Source organism: Lepidochelys kempii, chromosome 7 (genome assembly GCF_965140265.1).
Source record: "Lepidochelys kempii isolate rLepKem1 chromosome 7, rLepKem1.hap2, whole genome shotgun sequence".
NCBI classification, from domain to species: Eukaryota; Metazoa; Chordata; order Testudines; family Cheloniidae; genus Lepidochelys; species Lepidochelys kempii.
In genome coordinates this window covers 33,640,761-33,654,591 of record NC_133262.1, presented here as the reverse complement: position 1 = coordinate 33,654,591, position 13,831 = coordinate 33,640,761, and the positions used below count along the sequence as shown (strand labels likewise).

General features: G+C 55.5%; 1 protein-coding gene across 2 annotated transcripts; it reads right to left on the bottom strand.

Moving 5' to 3' along the window:
- Positions 1-3,625: 3,625 nt before the first annotated feature.
- On the bottom strand, positions 3,626-12,531 carry RCE1 (Ras converting CAAX endopeptidase 1). 2 transcript variants are annotated; one of them, XM_073352073.1, is made up of 9 exons: positions 12,125-12,531; positions 11,936-11,970; positions 8,407-8,509; positions 7,631-7,714; positions 7,013-7,091; positions 6,284-6,451; positions 5,563-5,634; positions 4,437-4,499; positions 3,626-3,953 (listed from the first exon to the last, which is right to left on the bottom strand). In XM_073352073.1, exons 1-9 carry the CDS (start codon positions 12,404-12,406, stop codon positions 3,724-3,726), a joined length of 1,116 nt encoding a protein of 371 aa, XP_073208174.1. In that variant the 5' UTR covers positions 12,407-12,531; the 3' UTR covers positions 3,626-3,723. The 2 variants fall into 2 exon arrangements, with proteins under 2 accessions (XP_073208174.1, XP_073208173.1); XM_073352072.1 differs by lacking the exon at positions 11,936-11,970 and having other exon boundaries at positions 12,131-12,407.
- Between the last annotated feature and the right edge of the window lie 1,300 nt (positions 12,532-13,831).

The window sequence follows — 13,831 nt, the reverse complement described above, 5'->3', positions numbered from 1 at the left end:
AGCTGCAGTGATTGGCTAGTTCTCTGTCCATCAGGGGCAAGTGGGGTGGGCTTACCCCTGCTGCTGAGCATGATGGGAAAGGAGCCTTTTATAAATGCCCCTGTGTATGCGGTATTAAGCCATTTGTCAGTGTGCTTCCTTGAGGTGCATGTGGCAGAGAGTCAGGCAGGCTGGGCCTTAAGAATTTTTTTCCCTGTTAATTAAGGTTTTGGTGACTTGAGTGTTTTGTATTGTGGCTGCCTTGGGGTGGGGGAAGGGGGCTTTTTAAATCTTTTTGTTACTGTGGTATGACTGGCAGTTAGGATTCCTGACTTCTAGCCCCAGCTCTGGGGGGGGAGGTTTGTCTAGTGCTTAGAAAAGGGCAGACAGGATTCCTGGGCTCTATTCCTCATCCCTGTGTAATCCTGGGGAAGCCACCCACCATTTACACTACAGCCGGGATTGATCCACCAGGGTTGATTTAGCAGGTTTAGTGAAGTCCCGCCAAATCAACAGCAGATTGCTCTCCAGTCAACCCCTGTACTCTATCCCAGTGAGAAGAGTAAGGTAAGTCGATGGGAGAGTTTCTCCTGTCGACTCCCGCAGTGTAGGCCCTGCGGTAACTCGATCTAAGGTATGTCGAGTCCAGCTATGTTGTTCACGCAGCTGGAGTTGCGTAGTGTAGGTCGACTTACCGTGGTAGTGTAGACATTGTTATCTCTGCTGGTAAAATTAAGCCAATACCTCCCCTGGGACGTGTTATGTTTGATCATTACCACACTGGGGGTGGGGTGGGGTGTACTGGATAGGGAGTGGCCCTAGTGCTACAAGACTGCTGCTAGATGAACGAGTGTCAAAGCAGAGAAAAGTCAGGGGATGCAATTAGTGAAACCAGAAGATCTTGTACATTTCTGAGCTCCCACACACTGGGGCTGTTTGTTGCTAGTGTGGGGAGGGATTCTAAGGCCAGAGGGACCTGTTCTGAGTCCCCAGCCAGACTCCCTGCAGGTCCTGAGGCCAGAGGATCCCCACAGTCACTCCTGTCCCCAGCTCAGATCTGGTGGTGGAGCCAGAGCATGGCTTTTTGAGCCATCTGGCCTGCATGTAAAGCCCCCAAGGAATGAAACATATCTCCCCACCCTAACTTGGCCCCAAGGGGAGATGCCCCACTGAGGATTCATGCTTCCTGCTAAACATCTGCCTCTTGTTCCCAGTGTGGATTTGTCCAACATCTGCTCCTAGCTGCTGGCCCTGCTTGGCCTTTGCAGGAGACTCAAGCCTCTTTGGGTCAGAAATCTTTGCCTTGCTGATTCTAATCCACTAGGATCCAGCTTCCCCCACTAGGACATGAGAACAGCCATACTGGCTCAGACCAATGGTCCATCTAGCCCATTATCCTGGTTTGCAGCGGTGGCTGGTGCCAGATGTTTCAGAGCCAATAAACATAACAGGGCAATTTACCAAATGAGCCATCCCCTGTAGTCCCAGTTTTTGGCAGTTAACGGTTTAGGGACAATCAGAGCATGGGGTTGCATCCCTGACCATCTTGGCTACTAGCTATTGAGGAACCTATCCTCCATGAACTCAGCTAATTCTTTTTTGAAGCCGGGCAGTTTTACTTTTGGCCTTTACAACAATCCTGGCAATGAGTTCCACAGGCTGACTGTGCCTTGTGTGATGTGCTTCCTTATGTTTGTTTTAAGCCAGCTGCCTAGTCATCGGGTGACCCCTGGTCTGTGTGTTGGGTGAAGGGTTAATAACACTTTATTTGCTTTCGCCACACCAGGCATGATTTTTGTTGCAGGGGTGTGGGGGTGTGTGTGTGTGTGTGTGGACACAGCCGAGCCTGTTGGTGATGCTGCCAGTGAGAGTGGAAATGTTCCTGCATGGTGGCAAAACAAGCTGGTGCAGCAGGAGAGAGAGACTGTTAGTGAGCCACCATATCCGGTGGGAGGGATAGCTCAGTGGTTTGAGTGTTGGCCTGCTAAACCCAGGGTTGTGAGTTCAATCCTTGAGGGGGCCATTTAGGGATCTGGGGCAAAAATGGGGGATTGGTCCTGCTTTGAGCGGGGGGGGTTGGACTAGATGACCTCCTGAGGTCCCTTCCAACCCTGATATTCTATGATTCTATGATATCCAGGCATCACCTCCCCTGTCCAAAGTGCAGGCCCCTACAGAGGGACTTCCCCCATGTGTAAGCTTTTACTTAGCCCCTCCTAGAACACTAGCAGCAGCTACTAGGCTCTGTCAGGTTGTGCCCCTCTCCTACAACAGCACCACTTGCTCCTAAGCAGAGCTCCCTGCTACAGAGGGAGGTAGGCTCCCTGATCGTGCCCCACACAGAGATCTGCCTCTCCCCTCCACAGGGCCCAAGAGAGCACAGGCGTTAGCCCCTTCGCTGCCCCCTAGTGGCCCCTAATATAGTAACCACTTGGATGGGGGCAGGCACAGGACCAAGCACCCTCCAGAGAAGCTGCGCATGCGTCATGATGCACGCGCAGTCTCCGCCCCCTTGGAGGCGGGGGGCGGGGCTTAGCTCGTATTGGCCGGGTCGGCGGCGTAGCCCGGAAGCAACCGGCCTAGGCGCGAGCCAGCGGAGGCGTTTCCGGAGCGAAAAGAGAGAGCAGCGCAGAGCGCGCGCGCCCCCTTCCCCGGGGCCCGGCTGCAGCTGCAAGGGAGCCCGACCCCGGTCGCGGGCGGTGCGTGGCCGTGGCGCTCACAGGCTCGCGGGCAGCCGAGGCCCAGCTACGTTACGCAGAGGCGCTGCTTTGCTCCGTCTGAAGCCCGGCTGGGGTGAGGGGCGCTGGCAGGGGGAAGGGCGGAGCCGTGAGACTCGGCCCCAGCGCGGCAGGCGCTAAGTCGCTGCCTGTTGGCTTTACTGGGCGGGGCAACGAGACCGCAGAGTCCGAATGACGAACTTGCCGTCTGCACGCTACTTTCAGGCTGTATCAACCGTGGTCGGGTGTAAACTTTTGAAAGACCCACCCTAAGGTGGTGGGCGGGTAGAGTTACGGAAACCTGCATGATGAGGTTGCTCCTAAGTGAGGGTCTACTGGCCATGCGGGGTCTAGTCCAGGCTTCCTTTTAAACCTTCTGCCTGTTAATGTTATTTCCAGCCCCCCACGCCCATTCTATATACATAGCTGGGATTATTTTGAAAGATCCTTTTGTAGCTCATATGAATAGGACTGGTGGTTCCCCGTGGGGGGACAGGGACTGACCACTCTACCTCTCTCCATTCCAAAAATTGACCATTTATTCCCATCTTTTAAACCAGTTACTGATCCATGACAGGACCTTCCCACCATATCCCAGGACAGTTTATCTTGCTTAAAAAGGCTTTCAGAAAATGTAAGTGCACTGGATCCCTTTTGTCCACATGCTTCTTGATTGACTCTTCCCCCGTGAATTCTGTTCATGGATGTGTCTGACAATTTTGTTCTTTACAATGGTTTGTCCAGTACTGAAGTCAGGCTTACCAAGCTGTAATTGCCAGGATCATCTTTGGAGCCCTTTTTAAAAATTGGTGTCACATTGGCTATCCTCCAGTCATTTGGTACAGAAGCTGATTTAAATGATAAGTTACCCATGGGTGGGGGGCTGCTGTAGCAGCTCCCAAAATCAGTAGAAGAAAGACAAGTTAGCACACCTTCCAAAGTACTTTAATAATAAAAAAATATATCTCTTGCTCTCAGTGGGAGGGTGCAGGGGGTGTTGTCGGGTCTGAAACCCGTGCCCCAGATGTCAGGAACACACAGAGAAGCCGGAGCTGGCTGCAGGCAGAGAGCAAATAGGGATGTCTCCAAAGAAAGCTGGGTCAGTCATGGGGAGCAGGAGCAGGAGGAAGAGCACCATGCCCAGCACATAGAAGATGACAACAGTGAGGCGCTGGGGATGCTCCAGGACAGCACAGATGGCAGGGAAGCCAATGTAGTTGCAGAAGGAGTGGCACAACACAGGGCCAATCAGGTGTCCTGGATGGGAGAAGAGAACAAGGGTTTTTTTTTTAACCACAGTGTGTTACAACCATGTATTCATACCCCTAGAGATGAGCTGAAGCAGCTCTGTGACTCAACTTTGGGGGGACTGGAGCCAGTGTTCTCTCAAATTTTTTACATCCATGGGCAGAATGAATTTTGTTTTATGTGCACCAATATGGAGGTGATGTGTGACACAAGGTTGGTGGGGGGGAGTTTGGGGTGCAGGCTGCCCTGGGGGAGAGGCAACCCCCCCAGCCCTCTCTCGCTGCAGCGCTTAGAGGGAACTTAAACTGGAGCCCAACTGGTTATAAGGGAGGAACACTGGGCATAAACAGGGGAAGGGACTCTTTCCAAGACAGGCATCTGGTCTTCTCTCACTAGAGCCCCTGTGGTAGAGGGTACAGAAATGGATGGTGGTTCCATGCCAGGCTGGGGAGGGAACTCTGTCTGCACAGGAAGGCAACCTGCAGCACTGACCTGTCCTAATGAAGATGAATGCTGTATAGGCCCCGAAGACAGCTGTGTATGAGAACTGGAAAGCTGCAGGAGAGAGTAGAATCTTTTAGAAAGAGAGCCACTGAAATTCCCTTATACAGTATCACGACTGATCACTTCTGGCAAAAAACTGTGTGTGCTTAAAACAGAGTTGCCACATCTTTTCCCACCATCAGGGATCCAGAGAGAGGCCAAACTAACTACAATTATGTTAATTAAACTGACTTTATAGATTACAATTTACATTTAATGAACAAAAGAATTCTGATTTAGAAAATACAATGGACTAGAACATAAACCCCACCCTTTCATACTGTTTTGCGTTTCAGCTTCAATAAAGACATGTATTTCTTGATGTGTTGGCTTCTTGGCTGATTGAACAATTAACCCTCCTCTGCCAATGTCTCTGTTCCTGTCACTTTACCTTGTCTAAAGGATGTTTAGTAAGCCTATTTCCTTCCCTGGTCTTCCCTTAACTTTTCCTCTTTCTAGGTATTACCCTTTTGTGGCTATTTCAGCTCTGTTACTAGCTCCCCTTTGATGATGGAACTCAGTCACTGGGGTTGTATCCACTGGCTTCCCACTTACTGCATCCCCTTCTTTTCTGGTGTTTGTTGCTGCCTTGCTCACCACGGGCAGCTTCCCTCCAGACTTCACCAGCTGTTCTGGAGGGAAGCTGCTGTTCATCCTCCCCCACCCCCAACTCGCTCCAGACCCTTCACAGACAACTTGTGCTGCTCTCATTGTGCTTTTGACCCAACAGCCTCCAATACAGTGGGGCGATACATATTCCCCTCCCCAGAGATGGCTGCATCTCCACACCAGTGGTACAGGCACACATTGTACCTGTCTGCCAGACTGGGAGTGAGGCTGAGGGAGGGGATTCTCCTCAGTCAAGAGCCAGAGACAGGCCCAGGGGAGCTCCAGGGCTGGCTAGATGTGTGTGATTGCTCTAGGTAGGGGTTTGACCATAACTACCTCTATCCCTGGTAATGAGGAGGACACGCTGACAGGTTCACACACAACCAGCTGCACCCAGAGCAGGCTAAGATAGTGCTGGTCTAGGGGTCCTTAGTTCAGGACCATTGCCCTAGCAACCATTTCCTACCTGCCGACAGGAAGATGCTGGCTATGCTGCCCTGGCGGAACCGTAGCTGCTCAATAACATGGTGGAAGTGAGCTGGAAGAGGGAAATGTCCATCAATGCCTGTGGCTAGCCCAGCCCCCCTCCCCAGCCTCTACTGGCAGGAGCTGATCTGAGGAGAACCCTGCTTGCACCAACCCCACCTGCACCTGCTCCCCGTCTCTGTGAGCATGCTGGCCCCTAATGGGCACCAGGCAGGGGGTTGTGCACAGGGCGGAGGCTTCTAATCCATGCTCCTGTGCCCAAGGCAGACACCCCTAGCTCAGAAGGGCTTGTTTTGTGCTCAGTGGGACTGGGGAGGGGAGCAGAGAAGCAGAACTCAGCCTTCCCCTCATTGTATGGGAGGAGGTAGATACTTGTTCCCTTGCCAAGCTGCTCGGGGGTTGGGGTGGGGTGGGGATCAGTGCAAACCCCTCAGTCCCACTGGGTACAGGAAGAGGAAGGGAGACAGACAGAGAGGAGGGGTGGGAAAGAGTGACATGGGAAAGAGCAATGCTGGGCCTAGGTCACATGCCCCCTGACTCTGCCCCCACCACTCCCAGCAACCTGGGGGTGGGGGATGGAAGCTGTGCTCAGAGCCATACTGTTGACCCTGCCTGGATGCTTTGCAGTAGCTGGGGAGGGAGCTCTGTTGGACACCGTGGGGCGGCTCAGTCAGGGGGCCTGAGCAGTGCTGGATACTCACCGACACCAAAGAAGAGCGGGCAGGTGAAGATGGCTGGCCCCAGGCCGGTGCAAGGGATAAGCATGGGCAGCATACAGGCCCGGAACACCAGCTCCTCTGTCAGGGGTGCGATCACCTGGTTGCGGAGCCAGCGCATGTCGCTCAGGCACAGCACCCAGAAGTGGGGGTCTGCAGGGAGAAGGGGGGTAGCATTATGTGTCTGGCGCTGCTAGAAGTCTCTGGAATGTCCTGTGGAGGCCTGGCACAGAGCTCCCCTCCCCAGTGCTGCTTGGGCATCTCATCTCAATAGATATGAACAAAAAGCACAGACCAGGCCGAGGATGCCCCCTCCCCTGACTATGGGACCCCCTTCTTTGTCCCTGTGCACTCCCACTAGCTCTGAGCAGCTCCCAGGAGACACAGAGCTCTGCCGACCTATGCCCACTAGTCCCTTAGCTCACCACCAACACTCCCTGCAGCTTGCTGTTACAGGCAGCGTGGTCTAGAGACTTCAAGCTAGGCCAGGACTCTTGGGGTCTAATCCTGGCTCTGCCAATGGCCTCAGGTGAATCCCTTCCCCTCTCCATGCCCCAGTTTCCCCTCCCACCGTTTGTCTAGCTAGACTGTGAGCTCCTCAGGGCAGGGACTGTCTTTCACTGTGTCCATGCAGCACCCGGCACGCAGCATGAGAGGAGACGATTTCGGTCTGTGTTCCTACGTGCTACCATCATCTAAATAGCAAGGCCTTACCAAACATGACCTTCAGTCCATCAACCCAGTCCCAGGGACAGTCCATCGAGAGCTGAATGAGGGGCCCAAGGAACAGGACCTAGGACAGAAAAGGAGGTGCTGAGTGAGCATCCCCTTTGGCATTCAGGTTTACCCCAGCTGTCAGTCCTGTCCCCACACCGAGACAACAGCCATTGTTTAAACATCACATAAAGGATCTGGGTGCCTGGTTCCCTGGCATTTTAATGGGCACCTAAAGGCCCTGGGCAATTTGGAAATCTCAGCTCAGCACCATTAAGCCCTGTTTGCTCAGTGAGTCACAGTCCTTCCGACTGATCTCAGAAGGGCAGCTCTTCTATGCACAGTCTGCTAGCAAAGTCAGGACAAAGCAGCCTGCACCACATCCCCACCATGGAGGAGTCCATGCCCTGCAATGAGGGCAGCAGCACAGAGCAGACGACTGAGCCTGGCATCTCTGTGTTTGCTGGCACACTATAGCAAGCGAGGGTGGAGAGAAGGCGGCTTGACAGGCCAGCCATTGGCCCCCAAGAGAAAGCAGGCACCTGCTCCCAGCAGAGCCTCTATCAGGGCCTAGCAGGTTGGGGCAAGGCAGCCCTAGGGCATTAGCCCCACACATACCATAGTGAGCAACAAGGGCAGTAGAGTCGCTGGCACAATGCCCTCCAGTCGGAAGCCCAGCAGAACTAGCAGGGATATACCTGGCTGAGCAAAACACAAGACACATGTGGATCAAGACCATGCAGGCCATCACCCCCTGGCCCAGCCCTGCAGCCACCTCCTGCACCCCAGTGACTAGTGCATGGGGCTGGCACTCAGGGCTCCTGGTTTCTATTCCAGCTCTGCCAGAGACCTTGGGCTAGTCCCTTCTCCTCTCAGTGCCTTTGTTTCCTCTTCCACTCTGTGTCTGTTTAGACTGTTGAGTTCTTCGGGGCAGGGCCTGTCTCTCACTGTGCACCTGTGCAGTACCCGGCACGATGGGGCCCTGATTTCGGTTTGTGGGGGGGGGTCTGTGCAGTCCCCGGCATGACTGGGCTCCTGATCTTGATCAGGGTGTGCAAGCACCCATGTAATACAATACTCAGACCCAGAGGGTGAGGCAGTGGCTGGCACAGCACTAACTAAAAAGATTCTCCCTGATGGGATTAGCCAGGAAGGAGGGGCGATGTGAAGGGCCAGGCTAGCTGCAAGGGAGTCCCAGGGCTTGAGGGACAGCCTCCGGCTCCACACTTCAACATACTGGCCTTGGGGCCCTCACAAGACAAGTGTCACGTGACTATCCTTATCAGCCAGGACTGTCCCAGCCTGCTACGAGTCACATGACTACTCTCCCACATAGGCAGCCCAGCTTGCAGATATCGGGGAGGGAGGAGATAGGGAACAGGTGACAATCTTACCTTAATGCCTGTCAGCTCCTTCCAGAGCCAGACGAAGAGTGGCGAGAGGCCGGAGACGATCAGAACGCTGGTAAATCGCCGCTTGATCACGGCCGGGTGGTCTCTGCAAATGGAGACAAACCTTCAGGGCGCAGAGGAACGGAGGCCGCTCTGTCGTGCGGCCTAGGGGCTAGGTCCTCAGGACTCCTGGGTTCTATTCCTGGCTCTGCCACGAACCCACTGTATGAGCTTGGGCTATGCTTTTCCCTCTGTGTGTCTTGATGTAAGCCGGGGCGTCGAGCTCATTTGGGGGAGGGAGCCGGGTCCCACTGTTAATGACAATTTCATGTTGGGGACAGAATTCCCCCACCCCATATCCCACTGGCCTTTATTTCTCTTCCTTCCCCACCCTCCTTCCCGGAGTTCCCTCCTTCTTCCCCATCTTTGTGGCTCTTCACATCTAATGATTTTCCTGCCAATTCCCACAACTTCTCCTATATCATCTGCTTATTGGCCATGCAACAGTTAACACTGGCATTTGTCTCCCATAGAGGACTGAGGCCTTCATATCTCCTCCAGACATCATTTCAGGCTCTCTGCAGACTCAGGAAGGCAACACTATGTCAGTTACCATTATTATTATTATGTGAATTGTCCAGTCACGGACCAGAACTCCATTGCGCTGCACAAACTTGGAGGAAAGAGACAGCCCCTCTGCCCCAAAGAGTTTCCATTCTAAGGCACTGGACAGTTTCTCCCAGCCAGAAGCGATGGCCTAGCTACTGTAGAGGGTCAGAATGGGCCATCACTGTGGTCCTTTCTAGCTTCAGAATCAATGAATCTATGAAGCACAAGGGCTAGATTGGTTCTTTAAAAAAAAAAAAAGTAATATCCAAGATTTTGCACAATCTGAATATGTCCTATGGGCAATGCAGATACTACAGGGGGCCAGATCTGGGTAGAGGGCTGTCTCTCACTGTATGTCTGTGCAGTGCAAAGCCCAGTGGGGGGTGGGGGAGGGATCTCAGTAACTGTTGCAATACACATAACAATAACCAGCAACATATAAGGGAGATTTCTCCCTAATCCCTCTTGAAGGGTTAGAGCAGAACACTGGGAGTCAGAACTCCTGCTGGGTTCCATTCCCAGTTCTGTCAGAGGTGTTCAATTTAAATGCATGAGAATTTAAGAGGAACCTTGCTTTTTTAAATATGTCTTGAAGTTCACTTGACTCTTGGCCTTGATATCATGAACCAGTGAGTTCCACAGATTATGCACTGGATAACATCTTTTAACAATCCCTTTCATCAGTTGTGAATGTGCTGCCTCCCAATTCCATTGTACCCTCCTAACAGCCAGTGTATGACGAGGGGTGAATAGCAGCACCTGGTGCTTTCTATCCCCCAGTCATTATTGTAGTGTATGTGCTTGCATCATGTCCCCATGACCCACCCACTGCACCCAATATTTGCATTTTATAAAATCCTCACAGCAAGAGAAATGTTTCTACCAATTTTATATATATATAAAAGGGAGAGGGGTGGGAGGAGCCAGGACTCTTGGGTTCTATCATATCTGGCATGTAAATACCTTGCAATGCCAGCTACAAAAGTGCCATGCAAATGCCTGTTCTCACTTTCTGGTGACATTGTAAATAAGAAGAGGGCCGCATTATCTCCTGTAAATGTAAATAAACTTGTTTGTCTCAGCGATATATATATATGTATAGAACCCAAGAGTCCTGGCTCCTCCCACCCCTCTCCCTTTTAATCATTCTCCTCACAGTACTTGGAATAGAACCCAAGCTGGTAACCTGACTCCCTCCCCCTCACACTCTAACCCACTAACTCCCCACCCAGAGCTGGAAACAACCCAAGGTGAAGAAGGTGCAGGGTGGGTCAGGGATCACACTCTTCCTCTCATCAACCCCCCCCCCCCCCACACACACACATTCTAGAGACAAAGATTATTAGGCTGAGGTTTGGTTTGTGTTTATGGGGGCGTAACATGCCCCTCTCATCTGATTAATGCCCTGGGAAGTCCCAGGGCATTGGGGTTGCTGGAGAGGCAGGGGGCATCCCAGGAGTATGGGGCAAAGTGGGTCTAGAGTCTCCTCCTCACCTGGATAGGTGACTGGGCAGGACATGCCAGGGTTCCCTCTAACTGGGCCAGCCAGTACCGGGGAGGTCACTCTCCAGGGCAGGTGGTTCCAGGGTACCGGGTCAGTACCACAGAGCAGGGTGTCAGTCACCGGGGCAGGTGTCTGGGGGCGGGAGCTGGGGCAGGTCATTCACGGGGGGGTGTCACTCAGCAAGGCAGGTGGCTCAGGGGTGGGGGGGGTTCAGTACTGGGGAGCAGGGTGTCACTCACCTGGGGAGATGGCTCGAGGGGTGGCAGGTCGGGATTGGGAGAGGGGGTCATTCACCAAGTCAGGTGGGTTGGTACCAGAGGGGCTGGGTCAGTACCCGGGGGGGGGGGGTCACTCACTGGGGCAGGTGGCTTGTGGGGGGGGGGTGTCACTCCCCAGGGCAGGTGGATTGGTACGGGGGGGGGGGGTCGCTCACCGGGACAGGTGGGTTGGTACCGGGGGGCCTGGGTCAGTACCGGGGGGGGTCACTCCCCGGGACAGGTGGGTTGGTACCAGGGGGCCTGGGTCAGTACCGGGGGGGGGTCATTCCCCGGGGCAGGTGGTTCGCGGGGCGGGTGTCACTCCCTGGGGCAGGTGGGTTGGTACCGGGGGGCCTGGGTCAGTACTGGGGGGGGTCATTCCCCGGGGCAGGTGGTTCGCGGGGGGGGTGTCACTCCCTGGGGCAGGTGGGTTGGTACCGGGGGGGTCACTCCCTGGGGCAGGTGGGTTGGTACCGGGGGGGTCACTCCCTGGGGCAGGTGGGTTGGTACCGGGGGGGGGGTACTCACCGGAGCAGGTGGGTTGGTACCGGGGGGCCTGGGTCAGTACCGGGGGGGTCACTCCCCGGGACAGGTGGGTTGGTACCGGGGGGCCTGGGTCAGTACCGGGGGGGGTCATTCCCCGGGGCAGGTGGTTCGCGGGGGGGGTGTCACTCCCTGGGGCAGGTGGGTTGGTACCGGGGGGCCTGGGTCAGTACTGGGGGGGGTCATTCCCCGGGGCAGGTGGTTCGCGGGGGGGGTGTCACTCCCTGGGGCAGGTGGGTTGGTACCGGGGGGGTCACTCCCTGGGGCAGGTGGGTTGGTACCGGGGGGGTCACTCCCTGGGGCAGGTGGGTTGGTACCGGGGGGGGGGTACTCACCGGAGCAAGTGGGTTGGTACCGGGGGGCCTGGGTCAGTACCGGGGGGGATCATTCCCCGGGGCAGGTGGTTCGCGGGCGGGGGGGCACTCACCGGGGCAGGTGGGTTGGTACCGGGGGGGGCACTCACCGGGGCAGGTGGGTTGGTACCGGGGGGGGGGCACTCACCGGGGCAGGTGGGTTGGTACCGGGGGGGGGGGGCACTCACCGGGGCAGGTGGGTTGGTACCGGGGGGGGGGGCACTCACCGGGGCAGGTGGGTTGGTACCGGGGGGGGGGGCACTCACCGGGGCAGGTGGGTTGGTACCGGGGGGGGGGGGCACTCACCGGGGCAGGTGGGTTGGTACCGGGGGGGGGGGCACTCACCGGGGCAGGTGGGTTGGTACCGGGGGGGGGGCACTCACCGGGGCAGGTGGGTTGGTACCGGGGGGGGGGCACTCACCGGGGCAGGTGGGTTGGTACCGGGGGGGGGGGGCACTCACCGGGGCAGGTGGCTGTTCCACACGTAGAGGCTGCCCACGTAGGCGCAGGCCAGGCTGAGGCAGGCGAGCAGCGCGGCCCAGCAGAGCGCGGGGGAGCCGGGGCCCGGCGCCAGCCCGCCAGCGGAGACCCAGGGGGAGTTGGCCGGGCCCAGCGCCTCCGGCCCGGCCGCGGCCGCATCCGCTGCAGCCGACATCGCCCGGCCGGCCCGGCCCGCCCCCCGTGACGGGGAGAGGCGGGAGCGAGGGAGGGACCGGGACGGGCCGAGACACCCCCATAGCGCCCGCGGCCTGGGCTCCGCGCCCCGTCACGGGAGAGCCGGGACCTCCCCAGCGCCCCGGGGATCTGCCCGCCGGCCCGACCAGTCACCCGCGTCCCCGCTACCGCCTGCGGCCTCCCCGCCTCCTCCAGCTCTTCCCAGTCACCCCTCTCCTCCCGGCTACTCCCTAACCCTCCCCGGGCACCCCCCTTCCTCACTACTCCCCCAGCCCGCCCCGGTCACCCTCGCTTTCCCCCCAGCACTCCTGGTGCCCCCCACTACTCCCTAGCCCTTCCCAGTCACCCCCCATTAGCCCCCAGCCCTTCCCAGTCACCTCCCCATTACACCTCCAGCATCTCCCATCACCACCTCCTTACACCCCCAGTCACCCCCCATTACACCCCCAGCACTCCCCAGTCACCTCCCCAGCACTCCTGGTCACCCCCCATTACCCCCCAGTCACCCCCATTACAGCTCCAGCACCTCCCATCACCTCCTCATTACACCCCCAGTCACCCCCCATTACACCCCCAGCACTCCCCAGTCACCTTCCCAGCACTCCTGGTCAACCCCCATTACCCCAATCATTTCCCCATAACCCCCCCAGCACTCCCCAGTCACCTTCCCACTCACTCCTCCCTTACCTCCCAGCACTCCTCGGTCATCCCCCCATCATTCCCCAGTCACACACACACACCCGACTACCCCTCGGTACTCCCTGATCACACACACTGCCCATCGCAAGTCCCCAGCACTCTCTGATCATTCCCTTCCCTTACAACCCTTCAGCACTCCCTGGTCACTCCTGTCCCCACACTGCCTCTACAGCTCTCCCTGGTCACCCCATCCCCATTCCACAGCACCCCTGGATCACTCTCCTGGGCTGCTTCCCCCACTAATGATGGGAATCATTAAGAAAGGGATAGATAATAAGACAGAAAATATCATATTGCCTCTTTATAAATCCATGGTATGCCCACATCTTGAATACTGCATGCAGATGTGGTCGCCCCATCTCAAAAAAGTTATATTAGAATTGGAAAAGGTTCAGAAAAGGGCAACAAAAAGGATTAGGGGTATGGAATGGCTGAAGATTAATAAGAGATTAAGAAAACTGGGAGAGATTAATAAGATTGGGACTTTTCAGTTTGGAAAAGAGACAACTAAGGGGGGATATGATACACGTTTATAAAATCATGACTGATGTGGAGAAAGTAGATAAGGAAGTGTTACTTACTCCTTCTCATAACACAAGAACTAGGGGTCACCAATAGGGCTATCAAGTCATTAAAAATTAATTGCGATTAATCACGCAATTAAAAAAATTGTGACTAATCGCACTGTTAAACAATAATAGAATACCATTTATTTAAATATTTTTGGATGTTTTTTACATTTTCAAATATAGTGATTTCAATTACAACACAGAATACAGTGTACAGTG